Raw genomic sequence first — 22,941 nt, forward strand, 5'->3', positions numbered from 1 at the left:
TGGGGTTAACCCGGGGTTGATGGGGTAGAGGGCGGGGCCGGACGCTTTCTATAAAAGCCGCGCCAGTCGTTAGTTTTTTGACTGCGTCCCTCCCTTTCTTGGTTTTCCCTCTCCCTCCACTCCATTGTTCTTCTTCGTCAAACGGAAGCGGGGAAGCCATGGCGATGGGCCATAGAATGCTGGGAATGGTGGCCTTGGTGCTCGTGGCCGTGGCGATGGCTGGAATCTCCGGCGTTAGCGCCGGCAGGGAGGAGAGAGATCTGAGGTACATTGTAGTTTGATCGGCCTTCTTCTCCTGATTTACGGATTGAGTGCTCTCCCTGTGCTCTGTGCTTGCGGTGGTTTGCGATATGTAGCTCTTTCTCGCGTGATTTGGATAGAATTTAGGGGCTCTTGGTGTTCCGGCGGGAGTTCCTTTTTCGCGGATTAGTCGGGCGGGGTAGTTCTGACTTCTGAGTTGGAGCTCAGTAGGGTAGCAGGCGCGGCTAATTTCTTTTGCTTTATTTTTAGGTGCTTGTTCCATTTTTTAGAAGAAGATTCTAAGTGTGACGGTGTGGATCATGGGAAATTTGAAGATCTAGAGAAGTTTCGCGGTTGATCTGTTTCTCCCCCTTCATTTAAGTTTTCTTGCTTGTTTTTCGGATTTCTTCTCAAATGCTGAAGTATTTAATGTGGATCTTTCTTCACTGTAGTTTATCCTTTTCCCTCTTCAGTTCTTGGAAGTAGTTCCAAAAACTCAGATCTTCTGCTGCGTATCTTCTTTTCAGATTCAAAACTTGTCTCGTTTTCGTCTCTGCTTCTGGTGTCGTCTTTCAGATAGGGAAATGTCGTCTTTCAGATAGGGAAATGTCTTTCTTGAAGCAGTCGATCCTTTCCATAAGCGTTCGAAAGCGCTAGAATTTGATCTGAAGTGAGAAAGGGAGAGAAAAGACGAGTTTCATTTCTTTTTCTTCTCTGGAAAATATGATTAACTTTGATTTCAAGCACGGAATCAGAAGAGTTCTCTAACTATCGATGCATGAGAAGAAGCGTGCTCTGCTGCATCAGGAGTACTAGTGCATTAGCACGTTTACTTGATGTTTATTTATCTCATTCATATATTGCATTTTTTGCTTAGATCCAGCCCATATTTAAGTATTTCCAGTTTGATAACGGTAGCAAGGTCTGTTAGTCTTTAGAATCGTCTCTGTCTGTTTGGGTTGAACAAGGCAAATGGTCGAAGAAGAGGCGAGATCCCGAGAGAAGGGAGAACGTTTCATTCTGAGATTGCATAGATCTCAGGCACGACTTCCCTCGCCCTTCTTCCATTCTGTAACTTCTGTTGTAACAAGGTGTTTCTCACCGACGCGAGGTTTGTGAAATTCGCGCCATGGGAACTACCAATGCGTGGGATCTGTCCGTCTCTTGGTCGTTTACCTCAAGCTTCTGTCCTCATTGTCTGTCGCGCCCGGTGCATGTGCCTCGCGTTAATGGCAGCCGTTTCAATGACGAGTTAAAGCCGAAAATTCTCTCGATCCGGAAACAGGTAGTTGCTGTACTAAGAATGGGCTGTCTTTCTCCTGATCCTGCATTGGTCACGGTGAAATACCGAAATTGGCTGATTTATCTTAATTTGACTGCAAAATATTTCAGATAGGGCTATGTTGCTTTCTTTTTCTTTTTCTAGTCTATTTATTATATATAAATAAAAAGAAAGAGGTGCTGGTCTTCACTCTTGGGAGGGAAAAAAGATCCAGTTGAGTTGATTCGGCACCACGCGGCGCTTCTTTTCTAACGTTTTTGAACTGCCCTGACCTCGATTTCCTGTGGGTTAGGTTTTTTCGTTACATCTTTCTCCCTCTCCGCCACCCCCCAAGTAAACGTTTGACTCACTTTTTCCTTTTATTTTCTTTCGTTGGCAGAGGTCTCAGTATTGAAGAGCACGAGGCGGAAAGAGAGAGGATGCAAAGGATGAGACCTAACATGTTAGTCCGATTTTTCCGCTATCCTTCGGTTCTCCCAATGTGGAATTATCATCCGCATTGGATTCGGTTGCTTCGTTTTGTTCGATTAGCATTTACTGTTAACATTATTATTTTCTCTCACCTTCCTAGCGTTTCTTTTTGCAGAACCGTGATCAATCCGGTCGCCGAGGACCCTGATGCCGTGGCAGAGATGGTCTCGATGTAAGTCAGATTCCTTCTCCTATAGAACCATTTTGCATCTGTTGTATGTACAACTACTTGGTCTTGTTCCGAATGCATCTTGTGATGGGTCACCGATTTAATAGTAGTATAGAAAAAAATTCCTTGCTGGTAGCTATTCCGTGCGATCTCCGTAAAATCATCCACTTGGTGTTTATAAATGCTTCTTAGGATATCTTGTGACCCAACAAAGGAGGAAACGGAGTCTTGGCAGTGGCTTATTCACGAGTTTTCCGACTGGGGTCCTCCGCCGGACGATGTTTTTGTCCTGCGATTTAATCGGTCTCTCAAGTGCGCATGTGCTTTGCCGCTCGGCAGTGGCTAGGCCTTGTGAACATTCTAATTCTCAAAAAAGGTAGCAAAGTGGACACCGAAAGTAAAGTGTGACCAGCTTGTGAAAATCCTAATTTCCACAGAGGGTAAAAGCGGAAACCGAAGATAAAGAGCGACCAAATTGGTTCTCGTTATTCTCTATAATTTTAATCGACCACTTAAACTTTGATGAGTACCTATTACTCATTAATGGCATCACTGCACAAGTTTGGCAGCATGTGGCAGGTTCGTGTTAACAAGTTTTCCGCCAAAATTAGGGGAAGGGGAATTCTTTATTTGATGTTGCACATAGAAGTTCATGTGCTGCAAGCCTGGAATCAGATGAGTATAAATATATGGTTGTTGGCAAAAGTGACCCCACATGTATTCTTGCATGTGAGTGCACATGCAATGCAGAGTTTTTTTCTCTCCTGGATTTCCCTCTTTAAGTAAAGAGGTCAGTGCTTCTGAGAATGAAATATTTCAATCTTCCCCATTTAAAAAATGACCGAAGTCTCTATTTCTTCCTCTTTCGTAATTTTCTTCACATAATCAGATTTCGGAGGTAGGACCCTTGTCCTTCAGAAATGAACAGCCAAATCCCCTCTGCAAGGAACTACGAAGATGTTCCTTTATTACTTCTGTCGGTGTTTTTTCCTTTGTGCTTTGTTTTAAGGTCTGCTGGTTTTTTTTTTTTCCACCAGCGATCCAAATACTCGCATGGATTTTAGCATGTTTAGATCCTTGCTGGTTACATTTCCCTAATGGAGGTAGAGAAAGAGATCCCTAGTTAAAAACGTCAAAAGTTACTGCTGCCTCATTTGTTCGATTCTTTCTTGTTATGTTTGTCTGCTTTAGGAACCCAGATGGGATAGAACGGTTACTGTTTTAAAAACTGTCTCGATCGAATCTTAGCTTGGTTTTTGGCGTAGTTGTCGCATAGGGGCCCATTTTTCAGAAGCTGGGATTCGATTTGATCGTTTCCGCGTTTCCCCCACTGAGATGAAGAATTGACCCGCTTAATCCTCTTTGGGAGGTGGGGAAGTCGAGAAGTAGCTTTGACCAAACTCAGTTAAAAGAAGATATCCGTCCCGTCCCCCGCCCGCGCTTTTCCTGTACATTCTATCTTTTCACCATATTCTCTTTCTCTTCCAGCTTTTACTTTCTGGTATCATGTAAATCCAAAAACCCAAAACGTCTTCATTGCGTCACCTAGCCGCTTGGGCTACATCTAACGTCGTCAAAAGCTGCGAGTTTACTGGTCAGAGGGAACAACCAGATAAAGGGCCTTGGTTGCTGGAGGGTTAAGGTTAAATGAGTGGCATGTTATTGAGCATTCCACGTCCCAAATCCTATCGGCGACGCCGAGCGTGTACTGAATTCAGATGGAAATCGGATTTGTATTTAGCTGATCTTCGCCCGAAGGTTTTGACTGTTTGATGTAAATCGATAGATCCTTCAGATTTTAGATTTCTACGTTTTACCAGGTCTACGGTTAAGTCGATGTGCAGTCTTACCTGAATCCCCGCCATCCATCTACAGTAATTTCCTGGTATTTCCCTGGTCTTGGGTCGGAAGAACTTAACCAAATCAGATGTATTTCTCCGCTTGCCCAACTCCCGGCTTTCAGACAGGACAACCACATTCAGTTTCCCCTTCTCGTAAGCTTTTTCGGAAACTATGAATAAACAGGCCTATGAACAACATTCATAGTCCCAATTAAAGATTTCACTGACTTCTGGTTCTTGATAACTCATGATTCTTTCATTACTTATAGGAGATGAAGGCCCTTCTATTTATACTATTTTTCTATACTTTACTACGTAAGGAAAAGTTAGTGCATTGTTAAATTAGTTGCCTTTATATTAATTTGGTCAACTAGATATAAATGTCCATGACGCTTCAAAAGAAACGTGAGCTTTACCAACTATAGAATAACTTTACTGAAAAGGCGTATTGCTTTTACTAAGGAAAAGAAAACCAAGCATTGCGGTTAACGTGCTTGGCGTGAGAAGATAAATGGCTCTTTTTCTCAAAAGAAGGTACTCATTTTATTTTCTATGTTACGAGCCTCTTGAAATGGTTGTTCTCACTATATTTTGCAGAAAGCTGTTAACGTTAACTGTTAAAGTTTTACTGTCATGTAAAATTTAGATTAAACTATATGGGAGGCGAATGTTACTTGCTCCTTATAAAATGCACAAGGTAAAAATAAGAAAATCTGCGTCCGATTCAGGTCCAGATTTTCTGGATTAAACAGTTATGTCCAGTTGTTCACCATTCCATTTTATGCAATAAATGGAGAAACGAGACGGAGTGAACATTTCTCCGTTGGCCAGCTATAAAGCCAAATCTGGTGTGGGCCCTTAGTACTTAAATTTATCAGCTGTCAGCAAACATGAAAGCAAGGCCAACAGAAAGTCCGTCCACCCGTCCGTCAGGTTAATATTCTTCACAAGTTTAACTGTTCAATATTGGGAGACGTCTGGTGTCAGGAGAACAACTCAAGTTGTGTAACTTGTATTCAAACGGGATAACGGTTTTCGTCCTGCTTCTGTATTCACCACCTTGTGACTCTTTTTACCTAACAATTTTGTCGGTGTAACAGCTTAAGTGTACGGCCAGCTGCCTCCGCAGCTTACACTTATTTTCTTGCAATTTATTGTCGAGCTTTTTTGCGTATAGTTTCGTAACAGGGGTTGTGTTAGGATTAGAAACATATAAATAAAAGTATCTGCATCAACCAATCAATCCATCAGTTCTTGGTTGTCGCTTCGTAAAAAAATGCCGGTAGGTTAGTGTTTTCATTTTGACAATTCCACATTTTCCGCACTCTGGGTTGCGCTGATTGCCCCGAACTGCGTCTATTCTTTCAGGAGCATCAGGAACAGCTCGACGAGGAGGGAGCTGGGCTACCTTTCCTGCGGCACTGGCAACCCCATTGACGACTGCTGGAGGTGTGATCCTCACTGGAACCGAAACCGCAAGAGGCTCGCTGACTGCGGTATCGGGTTCGGGCGAAATGCCGTGGGCGGCCGGAACGGCCGGTACTACGTAGTGATGGACCCATCGGACGACGACCCCGTGAACCCCCGGCCGGGCACCCTCCGCCACGCCGTCATCCAGGACGAGCCCCTCTGGATCGTGTTCAAGCGCGACATGGTCATCGTCCTAAAGGAGGAGCTCATTATGAACAGCTTCAAGACCATCGATGGCCGTGGCGTCAACGTTCACATCGCCAACGGCGCCTGCATCACCATACAGTACGTCACCAACATCATCATCCACGGAATACACATACATGACTGCAAACCCACCGGTAACGCCATGGTCAGGAGCTCGCCTAGCCACTACGGGTGGAGGACAATGGCCGATGGAGACGGGGTCTCCATATTCGGGGCCAGCCACATCTGGGTCGACCACTGCTCGCTATCCAACTGCGCCGATGGGCTTATCGACGCAGTTATGTCCTCGACCGCCATCACCATCTCCAATAATTACTTCACCCACCATAATGAGGTCAGTTGATTCCAAAAAATTTGAATTAGTTCGCTTAACTGTTTTGCTTTTTCACTTCTAATCGTTTGGGGACGTTTGAGTACCGTTTGATCTGACTCCGATCAAAGATCTTTAGTATTTGAGGTCAGGATTTAAAACCAGGCCGGTCTCCCCTTTTATTCTATTTATTCTAATTCACATTTAAAATAAGGATTTCAAGAATGGATCTTAAGTCTGGAAATGGATCTTACCGTTGCCACATCAGATTCATGTATCTAAAATGAAATAATCATAATATCGTGATGCATCCCTTATGGGATTTGGTCTCCTCCCTCGATAGGTCTATAGGTGTTCAGATCAACGGATCCGGTTCCCTAGTGGGTCAGCTGGGTTAAATAAGTAGAGACTTTTTGACGATAGTCTACGTTGTTTTGGTTATTCCTTTCTTTTTGGGTCTTTGTGTTTTTTCCCCAAAAATGGCCCCAATCAGTGACTTTGGTAAAAAGGATTGCTGCAAAAAGGCCTTGTCATTTGTCAACAAGGTTCTTCGTTGGCCATGTCGCAACCAGGCACGGTAACTTTTGTTGGGTTAAAATAAGCTGTTTTGCCCCCTAACAGTTATTGTGATAACTCATAACTTTGTGATTAGCACTCTAAGTATCATGAGAATGGCAAGTACTAACATGTGAAACCAAATGTGCGACACCAATGCTGGAATATATGTAATTGCCCTAGGGATCCGCCAAAAAGGCGGGGCAGCGTTTTTGTACATAAAACAGTAGCTAAATTGCAGAATCAAGAAAACTCTAAGCTAGGCTCTCTCTTGGTGTGCCTTTGTGTTCTATCTTTATGGGGAATTATTTTCCTCTCTTGGGGACCCAATCTGCGGTTCTTTTTGCTTCAGAAAGCAGCCCATGCTTCAAGTCGCGGACTCTTCGTGGAAGGACCTTTCTTCCCCTTCTCATCTTTAGAGAAGAAGGTGTCCCTTTGGGAATCTCCGCAGGACCTTATTTCCGGCCATTCTCGCTACATGTCACATGGCTCTGGCCCCACGTCACTCGCGTTTTACCTTTTGTTGCTCATCTTTCCCTAACTCGTGTTGTCAATTTTTTGTGATTGAAGGTCATGCTGTTGGGACACAGCGACTCTTATACTAAGGATAAGGACATGCAGGTGACCATCGCTTTCAACCATTTTGGAGAGGGCCTTATTCAGAGGATGCCCAGGTAAAAGAACTCTCTCCCAAGAATAAGTGGTTTTTCTTACGAACAGCGACAATTTCAAGTATAATATCAGCTACGTTTTTTGTGTTTTGTTTTTTTTGTTCTTTTTGCAAAATGTAAATTCTTTGTTTTTTTTGTTCTTTTTGCAAAATGTAAATTCTTCCGCATATTACTGATTGCTGTTTTTCATATTCCTCTGCGACGAGGGGGTAATAGGTGCAGGCATGGATATTTCCACGTTGTGAACAATGACTACACCCACTGGGAGATGTACGCTATAGGAGGAAGTGCAGAGCCCACCATCAACAGTCAGGGCAACAGATACCTGGCTCCATATAATCCCTTCGCCAAGGAGGTAAATCTCTGTCCCAGCACATTCATGCTGACCAAATCTCTATCCAGCGGTCTGGTCATAGGCTCATGGTTAGATTACTGTCTGGTCTCTTTGCATTTATTTCATCTCCTACCGGGACTAGAAGTTAATAAGGGAACCGCCCCTTTGGATGGCGCTCAAACAATTAGCTTTCATCTCATAAATTTTAAATATCTTCTCCTGACCGAATAGAAGCCACAGAAATGGCCTAGCCATTCCCCATTCTCTGGTTCTAGTTGGCTAAACTAAACGCTTTTTTCTCTTCTATCATATACAGAAAATAGTTTCATCCAAAGAGCTGCATGTGGACCATTGTATGTTGCCGGAAGAACCTACATTCTAAGTATTAAATTCTGAAATTTAATTCTTCAGCTTTAATTTAACTCATCAAGGGTGAAGGTGTAACATCCACAAACTATAAACTGCCAAGTAATACTTTTCAAGGTGGTCAAAACTGAAGCAGAAGCTGTGCCTATGCTCCTCTCACGTTCAACATCCGGGATTGACGGTGAGGGTAGGTGCATACCGAAGTCGATTTATTTGGTATGCTTACGGGAAAGAGAAAGTGCTTATGCCTTTCCACTGCAGTGTCGGTTACTCGGGTGGGCCGGATCGTCGATATCTTCATGGAAGATGGACCCACTTCTGTTGCAATAGTGGATGGGCTCCGCCAAGATATAAATAAACCCTCTCGTCCAAAAACCGGATCCTTTCCGTGCTTATGTATGCCCATCACTCGTACGCCTGCACCCTAAGTGGGCTCCGTGGCTGATCAATGCTGGTAGGCACGCGTCCAACAAGATTACAGGCTCGCGCCCTGGCAGCCCCATAACCAATCTACGGCTGAGCAGGGCAGTGATTGACGCTATCGTTTCATGGTAGGCCAGTCTGTCAATGCAGACTGACCCAGGGCTGGGAGTGTTAGTTCCACTCCTCTCCCTTGTACATGCTTTCATTACTTATCTTGGCCCATTGTTTTCTTTTTGTGCCATATGCCGCACCCCACTTTCAGGCAATCCCGTTACATGGGGATCCTTCGACGAGATCTTCGCAAGATCTTTGTGTCCGTGTCAATGTTGTCTGGCTAGAGGTGGTCACGAGATGGATGTGTAGAAAAAAGAAATCTGAAAAGAGAAAAGTTTAGAGAATGGGATCGAGTCCAATGAAATCGAACCGTCGTCTCTATTTTTACTATGAAACAGAGCTCCTAAAAAAAGCAACAGGAACTATGGATTTGGTGGTAGGTCTATCAATCAGACCCCAAATGGAAGCAATGTGGGATTGATCAATATGATTTGCACCGGTTCTGAGTCTTCTGACAGCGTTCGTGATTCGTTTAGGTGTTTGAGAGTGTGCAGATGTCTAAGTTGTTCGGAAATTTTCTTGCTTGAGCAGGTTACCAAGAGAGTGGAGACGGCCGATAGCGTGTGGAAAAGCTGGAACTGGAGGTCCGAGGGCGACCTGTTGCTGAACGGAGCCTTCTTCACGCCGTCGGGCATGGGAGCTTCCGCCAGTTACTCGAGGGCGTCGAGTCTCAGCGCCAAGTCCTCGTCGCTCGTGGGCACCATCACGGCAGGGGCAGGGGCTCTCAACTGCCGATGGGGAGCATCCACCTGCTGACTTAAAAGCAGACCCCAGCACCACCACCACCACCACCACCACCGCATTTCCCCCATTCAATTATCTACTCTTTTCATTTGTTCATTATTAGAAAAGATAGAGGAAAAAAAAGTTAGAAAAAAAGGTTCAAATCGACGGTGTACATTATACATTGTCATCTGTCACAGAGTCCTCACCTTTCATCTGCATCTCAACCTCCCCCTGCTCCATCATTGTTTTCTTTTTGAAGAAAAAGAAAACAAAGGACTTATTACACTACATGGGCAGGTAAGGCAGCGTTGTCTGTCCGTGTTCTCTTCCCTGCATTTCGTCTCGTCGCTTGTTCTTGTTCTCCATTTTGGGTCTCTGTTACTAGGATACTAGTGGATGTCTTTCAAAAGTACCTCTCACTAGATAGGGAGGATAAAATGAGCAAGATTGTATTGTATTATTGTGGCTGTTGTATCGGAGGTGAGAAATTGAAACTTCTCGATTATGGTTAAGACGATTTCATCTATTAAAGAAATCAAGCTATTTGACTGTTTGCAATATGGTTGTTTTGCATCTTTTTCATTGCCTTGTCGACCATAACGAAGTTTTTCTTTTCATGGGTTCATCCTGAAGAAAAGACGACCGGTGTGTTGCACTTCTGTGATGAATGAAAATTGACGAGTTGTTGACGTCCTATACCCCTACCAAAAACTAAGATGCAAAGGGGAGGCAGAGAATGCTCTAACATCAAATCCCTTTCGATGCGTTTGAATGTGTGATGGGAAGAATTGTTCCTGTTCCAAACAGTTGTTAAGATTTAATCCCCCCTTTGAAAATACCTGATAGCATTAAACAGAAGCGAAGAGGACACCTCTGGTCTCTTGGAAAAGAATATCGATTTGAATCGGCGGGGGAGACAGAAAATTCGAAAGCTGCCAATACACTTGCGAATCAAATAATATTAGAAATGTAAACAAAAAACTATAATAATAAATTTAATTAATTTTCTTGGCCAACGAAATATTTGGAAGCGAAAGAAAGAAAGAGGAACGATCAAGGGCATGCATGTTCTCAAAAATTCATCACAGTAAACAAAATCAGGACTTGAAACTTCAAGGCAGGTATGCGCTAGCTAGACAAGTTTACATCAAAGAGTTGAGATGAGGGGGGCACCTGTCCCATCAAAAAAGGGCATTCCATGTGATGAACTTCCGCCCTAAGCTGGGTTTTGAGCCCACTTAATTAAATGTGGCTCCGCCACCGACCCGAAGGGATGCTTGAAGGCAACTTCCCTGTCAAGGCATTTATTTCCGAGTATAAGGAATAATGGACAAAAAAGGCTCCCTTATCTCCATATTTCGGTGGGGAAAAAGCACTTTCTTCATGTGGTCATCGGTCACTCTATTATTTTGTGGTGCGTTGCATAATGTTAAGAGGGAAGAAAGAAGCATTGTGGTCCAAAAATTTTTAGCTCTACCACTGATGGCAGCAGCTCAAACATTTACACCACGCCAGCTTTATTAGTTCATGTAGGCCGGATCTTGACCTCCTGCACCTAAGTATGTCAGTCGTTCAAATGCCATTTAATAGCTATACAACTCATATTCAACTACAGTCACTTCTCCATTACACCGACAACTGAAATCAAATTTGAGGTAAACGAGATTGTGACTCTTGTCAAATGTGATGTCATGACTGATATGTTTATCTTTTTATTCTTTGAATATTTTAACAACGATTTCAACAGGGATTGGTACAAAGAAAGGGATAGATGTTTGTAGGCAGCCAGTCTTCGTTTTGAGTTCCCATTGATATGGGAATGAATGCATAGTGGAAATGTTACCTCAACAATATGACGGTCTCACGAATTTTTTCTTTTCAGTGTACCCGAATCTTGGTGCACAAATTTTGGTAGTTTTGAAAAGTTTAGTTTTGTAAAAAAGCAGTTCTTTTAACCATTTCCTAAAAGTTAGTTTATGTGAATAACATGGGGCGATGAGATTACTCAATTCCTTTCAAAAACCAGGATTTTTGAAAGAATCATTTTTTAGGAAACCTGGATTTGGTGTCATCTAAACACTCTAAAAAGGCAAAAAGTAGTTTTGCCTTCAAAAATCTGCTTTGGAGTGTCATGCAAACACCACCTTTAGTCTCGTTTTCAATTTTGTGTATCCAAATTCAAGTCCAGATCCTAATGCAACTAAGCGTTATTAGACCAGGACAGTTTGAGAATGTAAGGTGTAGATCCAGTCAGACTCCAATGCATTTATGAATCCACTCTCCTCAGCTTCCCTTTTCACACGCAAAGAGACACCCACACAAGGACGCCGGACCCAGTCCAATCCGGTGGGTCCGGTTAGTCATGCACCGCGTGTGTGCCCCTAACCATCCCAGATCAACGGCCTACACGACGTGAAGTCGGTGCCGTCGGTGAAGCGGACGACGACGCCAATGAATTCGTAATTCGGCACCTAAATTGGAGCGGTGAATGTGGCAAGATTGGAGGCGCCTGGTTGGTCTCTTCTCAAGCCTACGGGACCCAAATTTTTCTTTCTTTCTCTTTCTTTTTTTTTTCCCTTTAAAAATTTAAAAAAAAAAAAAGAAAACTTTACACTTAACCATGGTTAAGGCCCGAGGTGTTGGACCATGGTTGGCCCAAATATTGTTTTGTTATTTCTTAAAAAATTATCTTTACTAGATTTTCATTAAAAACGACACTGTGGTGCCATAAATAAATAAAATAATTTACCTCAAACCAAAAAAAAAAATGTAACTTAATAAGACAAATATGGAAGAGAGGCAGAGCTAAGTTTGTTTGGTTTTCCAAAGTTCAGCTTAAGTGTGGATTTTTCAAATGGATTTTTCAAATTAGTTGTAAAAAAGAGGTTTAATAGAAATTTCCATTTTCCCGGTTATAAAGAGGAGGGTGGTTTGGTGCTTTAACAATCACGGTGAATGAGTAACCACCGGTAGACGAGAAGGTAGAACGAACTTGGGGTTGGGGTATGGGTTAACCTGTGGTCAACGGAGGAAGGGCGGGGCCCAGGCGGCTGCTATAAAAAACGGTGTCAGTGGCCGTTTTATGCCGGAACAGCTTTTCTTTCGTTATTCCCTTTCGTGATTCCCTTTCCCTCCATTCGTTGTGATACAGGACTACAGAGTACAGAGGGAGGGAAGCCATGGCGGGAAGCGCTAGAACTTTAGCGATTGTGGCCTGGATGATGATGGCCTTGGTTATCGGATCCATCTCCGCCGTCGACGCGGGAAGGGAAGAGAGATATCTGAGGTACATCCTTTGTTGAATCGGCCTTCTTCTTTTAATTTACGAATGAGGAGCTCCCTGTGAGCTCTTAACTTGTAGTTGCCACTTATCTCTGTTGTTTATCAAAGGCCCGCTGATTTTAGGGTTTTTTTTTTTTAATCTTACTACCGGGATTTAGGAGATTCTGGAGCTCCGCCCTGTTTTCGGATGTTTGTTTTCGCGGTTCCTCAAACGAGTCGTTAGAGTTGGGAAATAGGTGCCGAGATATGTTTTACAGGCATTTCAGGCAAATGTGGGAGTGTGATGGCGTGGATGATGGAGAATTTGATATGAATATGTTTTTCGATGTATCAGTTACTTTCCCTGCATTAAAGATGAGATTTCGCGTTTTCTGTGTCGAATTTTCGCCAGACGCTGAAGGATTTGAGTTTGGAAGTCTCTTCGCTGCAGTTTCCCACTTTTTATCGATTAATGCTGAGAAATAGTCCAACATATTCAGATATTCTACTGCGTATCTATCTTTGGAGTTCAGAATATCTTTTGGTTTCCGTCTCAGCTTCTTGCTTTTCGCTAATTTTTCTAGAAGATTGCGATCTTTTACATTAGAATTTTGCTTCCAGTGACGGAGTTCAGTTTATCCTTGAAACTCAAAATTCGAAGATGTAAAGGGAGCGAGAGAGAGAGAGAGAGAGACGGCGAACATGAATTAGCTTGAGAATAGGAGCATCAGAACTCAGAAGCGTTCAGTCTCCTGGTTACACAAGGAAGACGACCTGGAGTTTGCTTTTATTATTTTTATTCTCTAAAGTTTGCTTCACAAAACAAATTGAAGCATCATAAGGCGTGCTCTGCTATAAATCTGAAGAAAGTACTGTATTAGCACGTTTCTGATCGATGCTTGTTTTATGTAATCGATCTGGAGCCTCTGTGGCCATATTTATGAATTTGAAGATTGATAATGGAAGAAGAGCGATCAGTTTCTAGAATTGGCCCAATGTATCTGGGTTTAATCCAGGTAAGAGAAGCGAAAATTGTGGTGAATGTGGAGTTGTGAGCTCCCATAGGCCATGGATCTCGGGCACCTCTACCTTTCCGTTGTAAAAATGGATCCTTCTGCGCACCCGAGGGTCTGTTCCCTCATTGTCCTGTACTGGTTGACTTGCTCCTCCAGTGCATGTGGCTCGGCCGACTTTGCCGTCACTTTTCTTCTTCCTCGATCGGGAAATAATAAATTCTTTCGTGGACAACAAATGGACCTCCATTCCTCACGGTTTTCTGAATCGTCGGCGGTGAATGAGACTAGTCTTTTTTATTAATCTTGGTGCAAAAATTTCTGATTTGGCTGTGTCGCTTTCTTTTTCATTGTGCTGTTGCTCTTGACTCTTGGATGAAAAAAAAAAAAAAAAAAACCCTGGTTGCGTTGACCACTGTCTTGAGCCAAAATAGGAAAAGTTAAGCCCCTTGGATAATGGAATTATGGAATCACAGTTCCGCACTAGCCGGCGCTTCTTTCTCAAAATCATAAGTAACCTAATCACGAATTCCTGCGGGTAGGTATTCTCGTTATCCATGTGTCCGAAGAGACAGGTAGGTACTCCTGTTACCATCTCTCTAATATATGCACGTCTTTTTGTATGTGTTTTTATGTCTCAACTTTACCCTTTTTTTTTTTTTTCCCTACAGTGGTCTCAGCATTGAACAGCACGAGGCGGAAAGAGAGAGAATGCAAAAGATGAGACCCAACATGTTAGTCCGAATTTTCACTTTCCTTCCGTTCTCCTAAAGTTGACTGCCTTCACCGGATTCGGTTGCTGACATGCTTTCTTATGTCTATTTGTTTCTGAAGGACTGTGATCAATCCGGTGGCAGAGGACCCAGATGCCATAGCAGAGATGGTTTCTATGTAAGTCTGGTTCCTTCTCTCTATAAACACTTTGCACCAGTAGTTTTGTGCAACTACCAAGTATTCCGTATGCATTTGATGAGGGGTCACTGACTCACTGATGACTCTTAAGTAGGGGGACAGTTGGTACCTAATAATAATATGCAATTTTCCACTAGTTGGTACTCCGTGCAATATCTGTAGAACCACTATTTGATGTTTAATTAATTCACCTTATAATATCTTGTGATCCGTCCAGGGAGGAAACAGGTGTCCTTGTAGTCGCAGTGTTGTGAGTTCTGAGTGGGTAGCTGGACCTATGTTTCGGCATATTGCGGCTTAATAGCATCTCATATGCGAATTTGCGTTCCCGTTCGGCTGTGGCTAGGCCTTGTGAAAATCGTGTCCCAGGTGATGGTGCGGAGGCGAAAGTAAAAAATGACGACGTTGGTCTTACTTTAGTTTCTGAAAATCAACCTGCCTCTTGAATATCACTTGCTAATGCCGTCACTGAACAAGTATGCCAAGTTCGAGCACCAAAATTAGTGGAATCTTTGATGTTTCCATAGAAATTCATCCCATATGCTGCATCAAATCTGATACATGTGTTTCTTCACAAAGTAGCCCTAAAAGCTGCCCATGGATATGGTTGCAGGGTGCTAGGCGAACAGAGTTCCTAGGCGATTTAGGAAAGGCATCAAACTTTTCTTTTGGAAAATGCCAAATACGTCGTTCGTTGTTTTATTTTTTGAAGTTTTATTTTGGTCACATTAGAAAATTAAAGCCGGATAGCTGGTATATTATAGGTCTTAAGATTCTTACCTGAATGATAAAGTATTGAGGCTGGACCCTGCTCCTAAGACCTCAACCAGGTTTGTTTGAGCCAACCATTCTGTGCAACCAAGATGCGCCCTCCTTACATGGATTTGAACATCTCATGTCTGTTTTTTCTTCTTTTCCAACCTTGCTTTTCACCTACTCAGATTGTTCAACCTGTTTTTAGAAGGTAGAGGTTCTTGGGAAATGTTATTGTTAGGTTGGTTCAATTGAAGGAGAGCAGAAAAGCCCCTGGTATTAAAAAGTCACTGCTGCTTCATTTGCTCCGTTCTTTCTTTTCTTCCAGAAAGAATTTGATTCACGGAAAGCGTTTGTCTGCAGAATCCACTTATTTTGCAGATCAAGCGCCGTTGCAAACGCAAGACACGTTCGGCGTTGTAGAGAACACCGAGAAACAGATGCTCTGCGTTCCTTACGTGTAACATATAGTGCTTCCGGTTCTTGAGGCGTCATCACTTTTACATTTGCCTCGTCAGACCCACTTGGTTGGTATAAAATGCTCAATGTTCCAATTTCCCGTCCAGTCTTCTGCACAGTTATTGCCTTGTTGACCAGGATGTGGTATAGAGCCCTCGGACTTTATTTGATCCTTTCCAGGTTTCCCTGTCAGCAACGAAAATAACACAAACCAGAACCTTTCGTCCTCATTGGCAGAGGAGAAGGAAGTCAAGAGGTAGTTTTGACCACGTCATTTTCGTGAAGATTTGCATCCCATCGCATTCCATCTCCTTTTCTTTTTACCATTTTCTTTGCACCTTCGCAGTTTTTATCTCTTCCTATGAGCGAAAAGCAGTACCTAGGTCTCCAAGCAACCTTAAATTCCAAGGTCTGGGAAAGGACTTCTGCCTCTCCTGAATATGCCTACCGACCTGTTTGCACCTTTTCTTTGAATTGCCCTGTTTGCACCCCTATTCTCAACTTTGGCCTCACCATTGTTTCAGGTGTCGCATCATCCCCAACCTCATCGAGTCAACAAAAGAGTTGATTCTGTGGGATGATCTTACCTGAACCCTGCCTCCTACCACTATGGAACTTTAAAACGACCGTCTTAACCTGTTTAGCATAAAAGGTCTTACCTAGAGTAGGTGTAGTTTCTTCGTTTTACTCGGTTCTTGAATTAGTGCACCAAACCAGGTCGGTGACTTTTTCCCGCTTTTCAGATGGGAATCATTGCGGCCGTGTGGCCTAGTTGCTTCATTTCCCGTTTCCTATGGAGCTAATAACTGTTAATGAGTGATTCCCGGATTGTTGATTTCTCCTCGCGAGACTTTGGTTACTGCTAGGAAATGAACGGGCCCATTCTATTTATCCTCTGTTTCATTTTTGTAAGGGAAAGTTATGTTAAATTAACAGTCTTTCGTTTCTCAATATTCAACGAGACATGAATGACAAATACTTTCAAAAGTGATGATGTTCTAGAAAAGAGTCGCTAAAAAAAAAAAAAAATCAAATATCGTTTGCGAAGAAAATGAAAACCTATTTCTTCTGAAAAAGAAATTTGACTTCAGCCAATTTTCACTAGTTTACTGTTACTTGAACCCTGGTGAACAAATATCGTTGCTTAATGCTCATTTTTCCCAGGAAGAGTCTGATGCTAATAATACTGCATTCTCTGTTATGGTGGGGAAGAAAAGTGCGTATAGTGCATATCTTGATTTTCTATATTGCGTTTTATGCAATTTAAATGGGAAAAGGAAGGGAAACATTTATTTTCACTCGCCAGCTATAAAGCCAAATCTGTCTCGGACCGCTTAGTAGGTCATTAATCGCCTGTAGACAAACTTGAAAGGTATTGCCAACCGCAGCTCCCCTGTCCAGCCACACAGTTAGGAAGGCTCAAGCGTTGAGACGTGTCTGCTGGCATAATTTGTCATTCAAGAATCCAGATAAATGACAGAAAATGACCATGTAATAACGACGACGTCATGTTTGTCTGTCACTGATTTCTGCCGTTAAAAATAAAAAAAATAGGAGTGATATTGACACCCTGTTTCCAACATGTCATTCTTGCACCTTTTCGCCACTACAACCAACTGCATGAGCATCCGTCGGGAAATGAGTTAAATCAGTCATAGAATGAAATTTGATTCTGATTAAGTGAAAAAGGCAAAAATAGAAATAAAAAAAAACGAGTCTCCAATGATACTGAGTTTATTGAAGAGATGAACGTGGTTAATGGGTACGTTTAGGAAACAGAGGACGTTCGAGCATCGAGGCGCTTGAATTTGGCTCCACATTGGCTACGCTTTGCGGCACGTCGTTGACTCGACACTCTGTTTTTCTTTCCAGGAGCATCAGGAACAGCTCGGCGAGGAGGGAGCTGGGTTACCTTTCCTGCGGAACCGGTAACCCCATCGACGACTGCTGGCGGTGCGACCCCAATTGGTCCAGCAACCGCAAGCGGCTCGCCGACTGCGGTATCGGGTTCGGGCGCAACGCCGTTGGCGGCCGCGATGGACGCTACTACGTGGTGACCGACTCTTCGGACGACGACCCGGTGAACCCCCGGCCGGGGACCCTCCGTCACGCCGTCGTCCAGGACGAGCCCCTTTGGATCGTATTCAAGAGCGACATGGTCATCGTCCTCAAGGAGGAGCTAATCATGAACAGCTTCAAAACCATTGACGGCCGTGGTGCCAACGTTCATATCGCCAATGGCGCATGCATCACCATCCAGTATGTCACCAACATCATCGTCCATGGCATACACATCCATGACTGCAAGCCTACTGGCAATGCCATGGTCCGGAGCTCGCCTAGCCACTACGGGTGGAGGAGAATGGCAGACGGTGACGGGGTCTCGATATTCGGGGCCAGCCACATCTGGGTCGATCACTGCTCGCTGTCCAACTGCGCCGATGGGCTCATCGACGCTGTCATGGCCTCGACCGCCATCACCATCTCCAATAATTACTTTACCCACCATAATGAGGTAAATTGATTTCAAAAAGCTGAAAACAGTTCTGCCAATCCATCTAAGTTTTAGTTCAATTTTTCCATTTCTACCTTTTATTCTTTCTTCCGTCGCTGGCTAGCTGACTGCGATCGTCTTGTAGGTTAGCCCAGTCAAACGACTTAGTTGACATGGAGAAATTTACTTGGTCGTTTCCAACAGTCCTTCTGAAGCATATGGGTGTTTCTCAGGAGCCCCATCTGTTAATCATGATTAATTGTCTTCGCTAGATTATCCTGTACATTAACAGTCATTTCTCTCATCAATGATATTGATAAACACAGTAACCTTATGAGGTAAAAGCAGTTCGTTTGCCCTTGTTGGTTGTCATGTTCGGATTAGAAGGTTAAAAAAGCACTAAATGTGTTAAATATGGCAGTCCTTTTCTGTAATGTACGTGATCTGTCAGGTATCCTTTTGCCAAAAAGGGCTGGTACCATAGGAAACTAAATTACAAAATGTTGGTTCCCCTAAGACCGTGGTTTGGGGTTCTGTTTTCCATCTTTCTTTGCTGCGAGTTAGTCTCCTTTCTCGGTAGCTGATAATTGTTCTTATTGTGGTTCAAAATCAGCACGATATCGAGGCTGGTCATTGCTTAAGGCAAGAAGGACCCTTCTTCCGTTCTTCTTGTCAGGGAAGAAGACGACCTTTTGGCAATTTCTCTAGGACTTTAGTTCCCATTGATATTGCCATATGGCTCTTCCCTCCCCGTTTTGTTGTTCTGTTTCCCCGTTTTACCTTTTGTTGCTTGCCCTTCCCTGGTTTACATCGTCAATTGTTGGTGGTTGAAGGTGATGCTGTTGGGGCACAGTGACTCTTACGAGAAGGATAAGGAAATGCAGGTGACCATCGCTTTCAACCATTTCGGAGAGGGCCTCATTCAGAGAATGCCCAGGTAAAATGCCCAAGAGTAAATGCTATTTTCCCATGAATACTGACAACCTCAAGTATGAGGCCGGGGACACGTAATTTTGTCCTCCTTTAAATAAACGTTCCATGTTTTTTCTTTTATTGTGCTTTATATGTTTTGAATTTTGGTTGTTGTTTGTTCTACTTGCTCCTCTGCGGGTCGGGGGAATAACAGGTGCAGGCATGGGTACTTCCACGTTGTGAACAACGACTACACCCACTGGGAGATGTACGCCATAGGAGGAAGCGCAGCTCCCACCATTAACAGCCAGAGCAACAGATACCTTGCTCCTGTTGACCCCTTCGCGAAGGAGGTAAAAAATAATCTTGTGTTACACATTTACATTAGAAATCAAACCTTGATTAACCAAGTTGCTGTCCAAGGCCTAGTCACTGCTAAGTTCTTAACAGACTTATCTGCCATTGTTGCACCTCCAACTCGGAGTACTAGGATCAGTAAAAGATCGAACCGTCTCTTTGGGCCGAAAAACTTCTTTAGTGGTAGTAGACGCAGTCGCTGCCTATGCGTCTTCATATTCGCCACTAGTCTTGTTACTATGTTATGATGGACGGTGATCAAGGAGATGCATCTCTGCCGCGGTGGTCATTTTCCCAATCTACCGTCTATCTCAATTTCCGTCCTCCGGTCGTTTATGTCTTCATGGTAGATGGACCCACTTATGTGGTAAACTCTGTCATCCGAAAAGCGGATAATTTCCATGCATTTCTACGTCCATGCTTGTCACCGCGGGTGGGGTCCGTGCATGATCCATGCTGGGTGGGATGGTTTGGACCCATCCAGCAGGATACAGGTTCGCATCCCCCATAACCAATATACTAGGGACTATTAACCGACGTCCTGTACCATTTGATGGTCGGTCAATCTGCATAAATGCCCAAACCGACTGAAAAAAGAAACTTAAAGCTTTCATTCATCTCCTCCTCTTACATGGCTTCATATTTTGAGACATCGTCCTTCCTATGTGCCAACGATATCAGCCTAATGCCCATGATCCTCCTCCTACTTGTCCTTAGGGGGAATCTACACAATATCTTTTGGGTCCATGTCAACGTTGTCCGGATTCGTAGTCACGGGATGAATGGGTTTAAAAAAGGAAAAAAAAAGTAATAAAATCGAATCGAATGACTGTTTCTAAAAGTTCCTAAAATTTATACAATTTAGCCTTCCTTTCTTGTTGTTAATAAACAAATTGACCAAAACAAAGACAATCTCATCTCGAAAGATTGGGATTAATCAAGCTCAGGCCCGATTTGCACCGACTACTGACAGCATCTTTTATTTGGCTCAAGTGTGCGAGTGTGTAGGTTTAGTCCAAGTCCCACCTCAAAAGATTGGGATTCATCAACTTCAGGCCCGATTTGCACCGACTAGTGACAGCGTCTTAGGTTTGGCTAAGTATGCGAGTACGTGGATGAGAAAACAGTTTGTTGAGGTCTCAATGGATGATTTTTTCTTGCTTGAACAGGTGACGAAGAGGGTGAACACGGCCTCAGACGTGTGGAAAAGCTGGAACTGGAGGTCCGAAGGCGATATGTTGTTGAACGGAGCCTACTTCACCCCGTCGGGCGTGGGCGCGGCCTCCAGTTACGCGAGGGCGTCGAGCCTCAGCGCCAAGTCCTCGTCGCTTGTCGGTACCATCACGGCCGAGGCAGGGGCTCTCAGCTGCCGGCAGGCATCATCCACCTGCTGATCCACCCTGACGCCATCATCCCCATCGCCCACCAGCTGCGTTTCCGTTCCCCTTCTTTACACATGCTCTTTTCATTTATTAGTTTCCAGAAAAGAGAGAAGGAAAAAGGGGAAATTTAAAAAAAAAAAAAAAGAGTCCAATCAGACGGTGTACAGTATCCTTGTGATTTGTCAGAGTCCCTACAATTTATCTTCATTTCAACCTCGCCCTGCTCCAACGCTGTTTTCTTCTTCAAGAGAAAAACAAGTGAATCTATTAAAAAATGTATGGGCAGGTGCGCAGCGTTGTCCGTGATATTCTTCTGCCTTTCGCTGTTCCTTTCTTCTATCCCCTTTCTGGGTCTGTGCTTTTGGGATACCAGGACTTGTTTATGAAAGTTCTAATATAGGGCTAGTACATGGTGAGTTAAAATAGCAAAGTCATGTATTATTGAGGTAAGAAACTAAAGTTTCTATGTTGCGGTTGAGGATATTTCTTCTGTTAGTGAGATCGAGCTATATAAACTATTTCGAAGTTCGAACTGTTTCTGTTATGCATTGTATTCTTTTTCTGAACACTGGCATGACAGTGTGTTGCTCTCATAGCTGGTCAAAATGTGGAAACAAGGACGTCTATTTCTTGGCCTCGTTGGTCTCCTAAGAAAAACGCCCACATTAAAAGATTTTCATATCCCATGATTAATATGCAAATTATGTTATTTTTCTTATTTCGGCGATGGCACTTTCTTTTTAATCTTTCTATTCGGTAAATTAGACCTTATAAGCATTTTAAAACGAAAGAAATAAAATAAACTACTTGAGAAGGGGTAGAGAAAATGATCATCGATGGGATAAAAGAGGAATGATTAAAAATAAAAAATAAAACGGGCGGAACTACAGGTTCCTTTCTCATATTGGGCCGTCAAGAATATGAAAATGTTTTTTTGCTTGGCTAATAAAGATGAACTCTGTTGTGCAATTCTGCAGTTCACAATTCAAAAGGACAGAGCCCGACCATCAGCAACGAAGCTACAAAACTGAAAACAAAAGGAAAGCCCCATTGCGCCCGTGTTCTACCTAAGTACCGATCACTTGCGTTCAACAAAAGTCATCATTAACAAACTTCTCATATGGGGCCTTACACTTCCTTGAACTTCAAGGCTTTAAAAGTTCGACCCTTGTTAGTTAGATGTTCAAGTTCTTAGAATCTGGCGAGAGGAAACTGTTTAGGAAGAAAGTTTACGCCTAGAGCACAGTGTCTGATGATATGGGCATGCTGCAATAGCTAGTAGGATGCATAGATCCGACCATATGTTGATCACTCGACAGAAAGTTAATCACAGTTGCACCAAATTGAGGAAGTGAAAGAACTTACAGTTTGAGCATTTATAAATATCAGTAGCTTTTCATTATTGCCCACAAATTTTAAACAACATTCTCAAGGTGAATTTTAAATGTCTTAACTCCATATGAATCATTAAAGCTAATGGCTCTGTTTAATTTTTAAGTCATTATAATGCAATTTTGAATTCTTTTAATAAAACTTTTAATTGTGCTGTGGTGCATATTGGCCCCACACCTATAATTCTTGTATTTATTCAATCCATACAATATATTCATGCATATATACATACATATTATATATATAGATAGATATTTATATATATTTGTGCGTGTATGTATGTAAAGAGAGGGTTAAACTTTTACCTTGATGCTACCAATATAACAAAATGTGATATCATGGAAAAGTTGCCATCGGTTTGATGCTATCAACATACTTTCATATTTGAAAGTATATCACCAATGATTTTTTTTTTTTTTGTAATTTTTTGTGCATTCTTATTGTAAGTAGGGTTCTAGGCTCGTAGCATTTGCCGCTTTTGGGGTACACATGTATAGCTTCCTTATGTGACGTTACATGCGCTTCAAAAGTGAACAGTATCTTGCTTTTTAACCTTTGTGCTACATATGCAACTAAATGTTAACAAACTCAAAGGGACACATAAAGACCACAGGAGTTGGTAGGAGATCCTGCTACTTTTCTACCATGCCCTAGCTAGGGTTTAAGTATATGTCTTGGTGGCATGGAGCGTTTGTAGTTTTTCCAATAGGAATTTATGTGTCTCCAATGATATCTGAAAAATCTGCTGACTCACTTATTCTAAGGATGGAACTGAGGAGGAATTTAGTTCCTTGGTGGGTGGGGCTAGTGGGAGCAGTATGCACTCT

At 42.9% G+C, this 22,941-nt stretch overlaps 1 protein-coding gene across 3 annotated transcripts; it reads left to right on the top strand.

Annotated features, from left to right (window-relative positions):
• The first annotated feature begins 85 nt into the window (after positions 1-85).
• On the top strand, positions 86-21,266 carry LOC116252726 (probable pectate lyase 8). Of its 3 annotated transcripts, none has more exons than XM_031627202.1 (7): positions 86-265; positions 1,902-1,964; positions 2,109-2,165; positions 17,450-18,092; positions 18,905-19,008; positions 19,198-19,336; positions 20,510-21,266. In XM_031627202.1, the coding sequence occupies exons 1-7, from the start codon at positions 159-161 to the stop codon at positions 20,732-20,734; spliced, it is 1,338 nt and encodes a 445-aa protein (XP_031483062.1). In that variant the 5' UTR covers positions 86-158; the 3' UTR covers positions 20,735-21,266. The 3 variants fall into 3 exon arrangements, with proteins under 3 accessions (XP_031483062.1, XP_031483061.1, XP_031483063.1); XM_031627201.1 differs by lacking the exons at positions 17,450-18,092; positions 18,905-19,008; positions 19,198-19,336; positions 20,510-21,266 and adding exons at positions 5,372-6,014; positions 7,116-7,219; positions 7,433-7,571; positions 8,985-9,737; XM_031627203.2 differs by lacking the exons at positions 86-265; positions 1,902-1,964; positions 2,109-2,165 and adding exons at positions 12,251-12,465; positions 14,125-14,187; positions 14,288-14,344.
• The last annotated feature ends 1,675 nt before the right edge of the window (positions 21,267-22,941 follow it).

Source organism: Nymphaea colorata, chromosome 4, assembly GCF_008831285.2.
Source record: "Nymphaea colorata isolate Beijing-Zhang1983 chromosome 4, ASM883128v2, whole genome shotgun sequence".
Lineage (NCBI taxonomy): Eukaryota > Viridiplantae > Streptophyta > Magnoliopsida > Nymphaeales > Nymphaeaceae > Nymphaea > Nymphaea colorata.

Coding starts and splice junctions, on each gene's coding strand:
- LOC116252726 (XM_031627202.1), top strand. CDS start 159: ATGGCGATGGGCCATAGAATGCTGGGAATGGTGGCCTTGGTGCTCGTG. Junction 266..1,901: donor AGGGAGGAGAGAGATCTGAG/GTACATTGTAGT, acceptor TTTCGTTGGCAG/AGGTCTCAGTATTGAAGAGC. Junction 2,166..17,449: donor GTGGCAGAGATGGTCTCGAT/GTAAGTCAGATT, acceptor TTTTCTTTCCAG/GAGCATCAGGAACAGCTCGG.